At 44.5% G+C, this 10068-nt stretch overlaps 2 protein-coding genes across 3 annotated transcripts in view; both read right to left on the reverse strand.

Annotated features, from left to right (window-relative positions):
* LOC139433291 (zinc finger protein 827-like) overlaps positions 1 to 5643 on the reverse strand; it is a 9669-nt gene extending 4026 nt beyond the window's left edge. The window contains exons 1-4 of one of the 2 annotated variants that reach the window (XM_071202228.1): positions 5431 to 5643; positions 3517 to 3873; positions 2090 to 2260; positions 921 to 1820 (exon numbers count right to left, since the gene is read on the reverse strand). In XM_071202228.1, the coding sequence (XP_071058329.1) occupies positions 921 to 1820; positions 2090 to 2260; positions 3517 to 3685 (1240 nt within the window). In that variant the 5' untranslated portion in view covers positions 3686 to 3873; positions 5431 to 5643. Of the gene's footprint in view, positions 1 to 920; positions 1821 to 2089; positions 2261 to 3516; positions 3874 to 5042; positions 5100 to 5430 lie in introns of those variants that run through there. The other variant, XM_071202229.1, reaches the window with a different exon arrangement.
* An 841-nt stretch (positions 5644 to 6484) lies between these two features.
* On the reverse strand, positions 6485 to 8587 carry LOC117441537 (uncharacterized). The gene is made up of 6 exons (XM_034077614.2): positions 8503 to 8587; positions 8152 to 8336; positions 7963 to 8046; positions 6913 to 7115; positions 6687 to 6791; positions 6485 to 6603 (listed from the first exon to the last, which is right to left on the reverse strand). Exons 1-6 carry the CDS (start codon positions 8564 to 8566, stop codon positions 6576 to 6578), a joined length of 669 nt encoding a protein of 222 aa, XP_033933505.1. The 5' UTR covers positions 8567 to 8587; the 3' UTR covers positions 6485 to 6575.
* Between the last annotated feature and the right edge of the window lie 1481 nt (positions 8588 to 10068).

Genomic DNA, 10068 nt, shown 5'->3' on the forward strand with positions numbered 1-10068 from the left:
AATTTAAGACTTTATTTTAGGAAATTCTGAATTTTCAAAGTTAAAGGGACGGTCGGTCATTTTGGAGAAACCGGCTCGAGTGGCTAGAATTTGAAAATACACAACCGGAAGAAATCTGCCACTTCCTCACAGAGCCCCTCCCCCAACACACACGCACGCGCACATGAGATAAGTCTGTGCCCCGATGGAAGGCTGACAGGCAGGTCGGCCGTCCAGTTACTTTAGCCGGCTCAGATGATTGGTCGAGCTTCTTACAGCGCCACGGCTTCCACAGATGAAATGTTTTAATGGATTTTTTGTCAAAGCACTTCAGATATTCATTGCTATCGGGATGTTAAAGGTGGGGTAGGTACGTTTTGGAGAAACCGGCTCGAGTGGCTAGAATTTGAAAATACACAACCGGAGAAAATCTGCCACTTCCTCACAGAGCCCCTCCCCCGACACACACATGACCAATGAGGGCAGAGATAAGTCTGTGCCCCGATGGAAGGCTGACAGGCAGGTAGGCCATCAGGTTGGTTGTACTTTTTACAGCACCACGGCTTCTACAGATGAACATTTTAATGGATTTTTCGTCAAAGCACTTCAGATATTCTTTGCTATCGGGATGTTCAGAGCATTCCATGGAATATAACAACAAGTGTATCTCGAGCCGGTTTCTCAAACTTACCTACCCCACCTTTAAAGTTAAACAGGTAGTAATAAATATATATATACAAACTGATATCATCATAATAATAATACATCTAATTTATACATTGCTTTATATGGCAAGATACGCAAAGACAATTTACAAAAAAAAAACGTCAATTGGTTTGTAAATGTCCACAGTAAGTCAGAAGGTTAATTAAATACAGTAAGTACATGTGAACGTGTTAGTAGGGAATAACTCTCCAGGTGCAACAGGTGTCCTGATTTACCTGAGAGCTGGTGCAGCAGTGTTGAGGCCAGATTCACCGACATGTCCTGCCACAGCGCCGCTCTGAGGCACTGGTCCGCCATCTTGGCTCCTGAGGAGAACTGGTCCGCCATCTTGGCTCCTGAGGAGAACTGGTCCGCCATCTTGGCTCCTGAGGAGAACTGGTCTTCCATTTTGGCTCCTGAGGAGAACTGGTCTTCCATTTTGGCTCCTGAGGAGAACTGGTCTTCCATTTTGGCTCCTGAGGAGAACTGGTCTTCCATCTTGGCTCCTGAGGAGAACTGGTCTTCCATCTTGGCTCTGAAGAAGAGCTGCTCCTCCTTCTTCACTCCGGAGAGAACTTGGTCCGCCATCTTGGCTCCGGGAAGAAGCCGGTTCTCCATTTTGGCTCCGAAGAGAAGCTGGTTCTCCGCCCTGTTGGCCCCTGAAGGAAACTGGTCCTCCATCTTGACTCCGGAGAGGAACGTGTTGGCGGGGAAAGGGCTCTGTGCAATTTTGGCTTTTAAGAGAAGCTGGTCCTCCATCTTGGCTCCGGAGAGAAGCTGGTCCGCCATCTTGGCTCCATGATCCTCCAGTTTCACTGTGAACTGAAACTTGTTGGCATCGGAGACGACGCTTCCTGCCGCTTTAGAGCCAGAATGGCCGCCTCCAGTGTAAAAGTTGTCTTCTTTTTTAAGGCCATAGAGACACTGGTCCGCCATTTTGGCTCCAGGGTGCAGGTTCACCTGGTTGCCACGGAGACCCTGGTCTTCTGTTTTGATTTTGAAAAGATGTGGAGTTGGCTTTTTCGGCGAAGGTGGGGTTATCTCTGCTGTGATTGGTCGATGGTGGACGAGGTCGACCTCCATCGGCTCTTCTTCTTCTTTGACCCGAACCATGTGGCTGCTCACTTCTTGCCGCTCTGTGATTGGTGGAAAATCAGTCAGTCAGTGTTTGTATTCTTCTTGCAAGTAATGATAGTTTTTATTATTGACACACACACACACACACACACACACACACACACACACACACACACACACACACACACACACACACACACACACACACACACACACACACACACACACACACACACACACACACACACACACACACACACACACACACACACACACACACACACACACACACACACACACACACACACACACACACACACACACACACCTGCCAGTTTTCTCAGCAGGTCTGAGGCCAGTGTGTCGGTGTTGGCGTTGCCTTCAGGTGTGTGTGAGAGCGTGGGAGGTTCGGGACTCGCCCCCGGTCCGTCCGGAGAGAGAGCGAGACCCGGTTCATCCGCCGGCCTCCCAGCATGCATCTGGGCCTTCTGGGTCGCCTCTGGAGAGAGAGAGAGAGAGATTTTATTTATATGGCATGGTTTTAAGCTTTTTTTTGCTTTTCCACTAGGGCTACTTCTTCACCTTTTTCTGGCCCTCCAAAATCGAGGTTCTTCCCGGGCCAACAACCGGGCTGAATATGCTAAACTAGTGACGTAAACACTCTCGACTGCTGAATGGTCAGAGAGAATCGCTGGCTAGGGAGCTACAGCTACAACAACATGAACATATTTGACCGTGATTTAATTGTAATACACGTTTCTAAATGATGCCGACGTAACAACATACTGATACCGGTTAGTAAGAACCATGAATTAATGCTTTGAGTCTGCAGACAGACGAAAAACCCTTTTTAAAATGCATGTTTTCTGAATGGAGATCGGCTAAGCTAACGTTGTATATGCTCCGACCGTCCACACTCACAGCAACGGCCTACAGACATAAACAAACCAGTGACTGTATTCTCCATGACGCAGGCAGTCTGTGGTTTGTACTTGTTTCACTTCTGTCTAGTTTCTGAACAGATATGAGGAGCTGTGAGCTCTGAGGGCTAACGGCTAACGGCTGATGTTGGTTTCGCATTGAAGATGACGTCATGGCTCCGCCTACACTGCGTTACTATAGTTACTGCCCCGGCTACTAAACTAGTGGAAACGCAGCGTAAAGTGAGCCTGGCCTACCAAGGCCTAACTATACCGTACTAAGCCATGCGCCATAACTGTCTCCTCGTTTTAAAATAAATTATTAATATTAAAACATTTAAATCACACTTACATGAAATAGAATACCCAAAGAATAATCTTAAAAATTAATAAATTAGAAATAAAAAGATCACATTTATAATCTACCTGTTTCTAGTTATAAAATAATTAATGGCCAAAATTATAATCCTAAATAAAAAATGTAAATCCTCACCTGCCTGTCCCCAAAATAAAATAGATAAATATATTTTTTACCTTGTATTTATTTATATTTCTTCTTATTATCACTATTTTTTTATTATGTACAATCATGTATAGATATTTGTATTATTATAACTATTATTTTAAATTCACCAAAATCAGAAAACATTTAAAACATGAGAAAAGGACACTTGCTTCACCGCGTTAATTACTAATCAATAATGGAAATTGGGCTTCACTTTCTGTCCATGTACTTATTGATTAATCCTTAGCACTGTATACGATGTGTGCATACTGTGTGTGTGAGTGTGTGTGTGTGTGTGTGTGTGTGTGTGTGTGTGTGTGTGTGTGTTACCTGACAGCCTGATGAGGAGGTCAGACGCCATCTTGGTGCTGACATCAGGGCTGAAGAGAGAGGTGGCTGCTGGGAAGGGATTCGAACCGGCAGCAGCATCTCCTCTAGTCGTGCGTGTGTGTGTGGCTGCATCAGAGGGACGCTGCAACACACTTGACCCACGCTTCATTTTCCACTGTGTGTGTGTGTGTGTGTGTGTGTGTGTGTGTGTGTGTGTGTGTGTGTGTGTGTGTAGAGAAGAGTCAAGAGGAAGAGGAGGAAGAAGAAGGCAGTGTTGCTAAAATAAGACGAGTGTGTTTTTTAACATATGGGAGCATGAGGGGAGAAAATGGGGGAGGATCTCTGCCTCTCATTGACCTGGAGGAGAAGAGGAAGAGGAGGAGGAGGAGGAGGAGGAGGAGGAGGAGGAGGAGGAGGAGGAGGAAGAGGAAGAGGAAGAAGAGGAAGAGGAGAGAGGAAGAGGAGAGAGAGGAAGAGGAGGAGAGAGGAAGAGGAGAGAGAAGAAGTGGAGGCGAGAGGAAGAGGAGGAAGAGGAGGAGAGAGGACAGAGAGAGGAAGAGGAGGAAGAGGAAGAGGAGAGAGAGACACAGATATGAACAAAGTGAATCTGTGAATGAATACATTATTGGATGGATAAGAGACTCAATAATAAGGGGATAAATCATTTTATATCCGGTTATCGCCATGGCAACGGCCCCTGCGTGGTGCACCCGTCTCCTGCCCTGACCTTCGCTGCCCGACAACCAATCAGAATCATCGTCAGTTAGGATCATCAATAACCACCTGCCACCTGTTCAATTACTGACTAATACAAACAAAGTTATATATATGTCAGCAGTAATGGGCATCCGTCGAATAATAGATGATAATAGAGCAGCTTAAACATTAATAAAATGATTTTGTATAATAATAAAAAATGTAAAATTGCTTCATACATATTATTCATCTTGGAAGAAAATAAATACATATTGGGAGTTAATAAAATAATTAGAAATAATATAGTTTTTAATCTAAATGCATAAAGATTGTGTACAAAAATATAAAATAATGTAATCAATAAAATTAGACATAATATTATTTAAACAAAAATTAAATGAGGAGAGATAAATTATAAAAGTATATATAAATAAAATAAAATATTGAATTATTTAGCATATTAAATGAATAAAATAAAATACTTATTCTGCGTCTCATCCACACATTATATATCTTTTAGCATTTTTACATAAGGTCAATAAAAGATTAAATACTAGATAAATAAAGGTATTTATTCTGAATTTTATTAGAATAAAAAATAAATTATAAAGGACTTGAATGGAAATGAGGTCAACATGTCATTTACAAATAGATACAAAATAAAACAGGACAAAAAAATTAATTTAGGAAATATAAAAATAAAATAGCCTCATCATATTAAAATAAAAATAATAATTAAAAAGAAAAGGAAACATTTACATAATCCAAACAATTAAGTAAAGCTATGAATTAAATAATTAAAATCATTAAGACGCCAGCCTTTTCATCACCTCGGTTCACTTCCACCCCCGTCTCCAGGCGACACGGTCCGCCACCGCATCCGCCCGAGGACCTCTATCTCCGGCTACAGTTGCTCCACAACCCCGGCCTCCCACCTCCCACCTCCGCTGGGTGTCACAAAACCCCATGACTCCCCGACACAGAAACTCCTTTGTACCCGTTATATAATGCCATCTTTTACCGGTTATTTTCCCCGTTACCGGGAATGAGGGCAGGTGTCAAGAGTCGCCCCCCCGCCTCCCCCTCCTCCCTGCAACATGGCTGCATGGTAACCCGACCTCACGAGACCTCAGAAGTCATCTTCCCGGGTCTAACCAGGGATCGTTCTAAATGTTAACGTTGACCGATATGTTTCCAATATCTTCCTCCACGACTTACCGGTACCGGGAGGGCAGGTGGTGCGTTCCGGGGGGGCAAAGACTATATTTAGCCCACAGTCGGTTTCTCTCATGCTGCATCCCGTCCTTTCTTCCTCACCTCCGGTCACATCATCCGCTCTGTTCTCCGGTTGGAACATAAAAAAGCACCGGGCAGATGATCCGGTTCTTCCTCCCGAGCCCCGAGGAGACGGGTCGGTCACCGATCAGAGGGAGGTTCTCTCTCTCTCTCTCTCTCTCTCTCTCTCTCTCTCTCTCTCTCTCTCTCTCTCTCTCTCTCTCTCTCTCTCTCTCTCTCTCTCGCTCTCTCTCGCTCTCTCTCTTTCTCGCTCTCTCTCTCGCTCTCTCTTTCTCTCGCTGTGTGTGTATGTGTCCACGCGCCGGATCATAGCACAAGGGCAGGACATGCGTGAACCCGCGTGCACGCGCACACATGCTCGCGCCCAATCCACCGCACACACTCTATGAGTGCAGCACGAGACATTCAGATGTTACAGTCAGGACAGAAACACACCGGAAGAGAGAGAGGGGGGGGGGGGGGGGGGGGACACACACAAATCCAGAACAAGTCTCAAGTCAAGACCGATAGTGTTGATTTTGGTACCAGGTCAAGACAGAGAAGTCCCGAGTCTGGACCAAATTAAGGCTGAATAGTCCAATGTTAAGACAGGTGACAAGTCAAGACAACAAGTCCCAAGTATAAACTGACTAGTCCAAGTCTGGTACCAAGTTAAGACCGACTAATCCTGAGCCCAGTAACAAGTCAAGACGGATTAGTCCTGAGTCTAGACTGACGAGTCCGGTCTAAAATGGAATAGTCCAAGTCTGGTAACAAGTCAAGACCGACTAGTCCTGACTCTCGTCCCAAGTCAATTCAATTTAAGACCAACAAGACAAGTTCTAAACTGAAGTCCAGAGTCTGCTACCAAGACGGACACGTTTGAAGTCAAGTCTGACATGTCCAATATATCCAGACACAGGTCAAGAGTCCAGACCTGAGTAAAGACTGCGTGCGGCGTGAGACACTAATAAATAATTGGTGGTATGACAAGAAATGAGATCAGAAATATACATTTATTACATTCTTGGAAGTGTACAATATGAAAAATCGCGTTTGATGCTAAAAAAGACGACTTCCGTTTTGTTTCATCGTTCCTCCTCTTCATCACAGGCTCTGCAGAAGAGACACAGAATGTATTTTAAATACTCTGCAGATACTAAAAGGATGTATTTTATATATATATTGTATTTCCTCACAGAGCCTTGTAGAAGCTCTTCTGGTTCATCATCTGCTCTCTGAAGATGTTGATGGCTTTAAAGGCGTCCATGTGCTGCTGCTGCGCCTCCATCAGCGTCCTGAGCCTGAAGCAGAGGCACTTTAGAAACACTCACACATCGCTACACGGACGGAAATCTCATAATTCGTTGTGGACGCTCGTGTTTTGACCTTCAGGGCCACCGTAGTGATTACACGTAATGGTACCTCAGTATCCAGGCGACCTCCTCCTGAGTGTCCTCTCTCCACTGCTGCAGGACGCAGCTCTCTTTAACACCCGTCATCTCCCCGGCCATCAGGACCCTCAACTGGACCCGGGCCGAGAGAGCCAGAAGGTAATACACCGGATCGTCCAGAACCAGGGGGGCGAAAGAGAGGCGGAGCCACCGAGGGGGGGGACCATGGAGACTCTGTGGGGGGGGGGGGGGGGGAGTTTAATGTTCAAGTTCAGGTTCATATTAGTATTTAGGGACATGTCTCCACCCTCTGTCTGAAACCAGAGCCCAGTCTGCTCTGATTGGTTAGCTGGCCGGCTCTGTTGTGATTGGTCAAGCACTTTGTCCTTTCCCCTTAGTCTGTCACGTGCAATGTGTTGGAGCGCTAGCCAATAGGAGCTGAGTATTCCCTAGCGATCTCACTATGTTCTGGAAGTAAACAAAGGCGTCCAATAGAGGTGTGTGTGTGTGTGTGAGAGAGTGTGTGTGTGTGAGAGTGTGTGTGTGTGTGAGCGTGTGTGTGTGAGTGTGTGTGTGTGTGTGTGTGTGTGTGTGAGTGAGTGAGTGTGTGAGTGTGTGTGTGAGTGTGTGTGTGTGTGAGTGAGTGTGTGTGTGTGTGTGTGTGAGTGTGGTGTGTGTGTGTGTGTGTGTGAGTGTGTGTGTGAGTGTGAGTGTGTGAGTGTTTGAGTGTGAGAGAGTGCGTGTGTGTGTGTGTGTGTGTGGTGAGTGAGTGTGGTGTGTGTGTGTGTGTGTGAGTGTGTGTGTGTGTGTGTGTGTGTGTGTGAGTGTGTGTGTGTGTGTGTGTGTGTGTGAGTGTGTGTGTGTGTGTGAGTGTGTGTGTGTGTGAGTGTGTGTGTGAGTGTGTGTGTGTGTGTCCGTGTGTGTGTGTGTGAGTGTGTGTGTGTGTGTGTGTGTGTGTGTGTGTGTGTGTGTGTGTGTGTGAGTGTGTGTGAGTGTGTGTGTGTGTGTGTGCGTGTGTGTCCGTGTGTGTGTGTGTGTGTGTGTGTGTGTGTGTGTGTGTGTGTGTGTGTGTGTGTCTCACCTGGTTCCTGCTGCTGTAGTGTTTGAGTGTTTCCTGCAGCAGTGATCTGGCTTCATCTGCTTCCTGTAACCGACCAATCAGAGCCTGCGGGGAGATACAAGATAAAGCATTCAAAAGAAATGCAGAAACCTAGACAGGACATCGAGTCACAGACACATAAAGAGAAGCCCTCCGGTGTTGACCTCTGACCTCCAGTGAGCGGCTGGCTCCGGCCAGGTAGAGCGCCTCCTGCTGGAGGAAGTGTGTATAGCAGCGCTGAGTCAGACTCCCATCCCGCAGCTCCTGGAAGAAGGAGGAGGACCGGAGGATTTCATCCCCCTGAAGCTCACTGAAGCCCCGCACCACGTCCCAGAGCCTCGCCCCGGGGACCAGGCCTGAGGAGAGCACAGTAAGCAAAGGGACATGACCTAAAGGCAAGGCAGCAGCTGTCAGCACGGGGCACTTCAGAGGGCTTTGCAGACGGCTACGACTTTAGGAGCATTTAGAAAAACATGGCATTTAAAAGACATGAACAAAAGCAAAAGTATTAGTTGTTCTTACCTGAAGACGACAACAGCGGGACAGAAGCCAGGAGCAGACACACGCACACACACTTCATCATCATCCTGAAACACACACACACACACACACACACACACACACACACACACACACACACACACACACACACACACACACACACACACACACACACACACACACACACACACACACACACACACACACACACACACACACACACACACACACACACACACACACACACACACACACACACACACACACACACACACACACACACACACACACACACACACACACACACACACACATACGTGTTTACAGGACATATCAGGACTTGTGAAAAAAACATGACAAATGGGGACATGCCTTTCCAAAGGTCCTAGGGACCTGGGAATAAAAGTGATTAATATCCATTTTTCCTGGATGACATCCATCTATTGAGATTTTGTCTAATGCTATATTTTTCGGAGACCTGATTTTAATACTACTTATGAGGACATGAACAGGTTTATGTGACATATGAGCCCCTTAGCAACACACACTGATATTTCATGTTTATATGAATTGTGACCCCATAGATACACACTACATTTTCAAGTTTATGGGACTTATGGAGACCCAGTAATACACAAAATAGAGTCTGTATTTGCAACTTTGCCTTTATTACTTATGTTTGAAATATCTGCATAAAACATTAAAAAACTAAAACTTCAACATTAAATAATTAGTCATGTTCGCCAGTCAGGTAACCTCTGACACAAAAAGTCTATTCATATGAACTTGTTGATACAACATATTAAAACTGAGCAGTCCAGAAACATAAAAAAGCTAAGTTAAAAAGGTATATAGCATTTAATTGTGGTCAGTTTACTCTTAAAGTCTTATAAATAAACGCTTATGTGAAAAAAGGATGAAACACTTTATTTGTTTCTACATTTAATGAATTCCTGGCAAAATATATAAATTGAAGTATAAACCAGAATAGGAGAAAATAGGAAATTCCTTTACCTAACAATAAGGATATTATGCTTGATTCATGTTGCAATAAGATGGAACCGTGGTGACAGGCGCTGCCTTTGATTAAATAATTGTTAGTCAACTAAAAGTCACAGGATTATGTCAACTATCCAAAATGTAGTGCTTTTTAACTACAAAACATGTCTGAGTATTATTGTTGCCAGAGTTGGGTTCAGAATTTCCCTGTTATGAGAAAGACTAATCGCAACAACTTAAAAACATTGTTTGTTGACTTAGAACCTAACAACCAATTATTTGGTCATATAAATTGTAAAATAACCTTTTATTACACCCAGAATAGACCACCCACAACCCAGAAACGTTAACCCCTATCCTCCACTGTTTGAGACAGTGAAGTAGATATGGCATGTTTGAAAGGAATGAGCAACTTTCTCTTTAGTGTTTTTCTTGTAAAAAGCACGTAATTAACTTTTTATTAAAACTTCCAGCTTCTACGAAACATGACAAGTCTACACTATGTTTAGTTAACCAGTCTAAATAAGGTACAATATTTAATATAGTTTACCAAAGTTACCATAAATGAAGCATGTTACAAGTAGCCCC

Source organism: Pseudochaenichthys georgianus, unplaced genomic scaffold, assembly GCF_902827115.2.
Source record: "Pseudochaenichthys georgianus unplaced genomic scaffold, fPseGeo1.2 scaffold_1773_arrow_ctg1, whole genome shotgun sequence".
Lineage (NCBI taxonomy): Eukaryota > Metazoa > Chordata > Actinopteri > Perciformes > Channichthyidae > Pseudochaenichthys > Pseudochaenichthys georgianus.

What these genes read in the sequence shown, in the direction of transcription:
- LOC117441537 (XM_034077614.2), bottom strand. Translation starts at nt 8,566, where the DNA reads ATGATGATGAAGTGTGTGTGCGTGTGTCTGCTCCTGGCTTCTGTCCCG. An exon ending in GAGCCAGCCGCTCACTGGAG is followed by an intron (nt 8,047 to 8,151) that starts GTCAGAGGTCAA and finishes ATCTCCCCGCAG; the next exon opens with GCTCTGATTGGTCGGTTACA. An exon ending in AAGAGCTTCTACAAGGCTCT is followed by an intron (nt 6,604 to 6,686) that starts GTGAGGAAATAC and finishes TCTCTTCTGCAG; the next exon opens with AGCCTGTGATGAAGAGGAGG.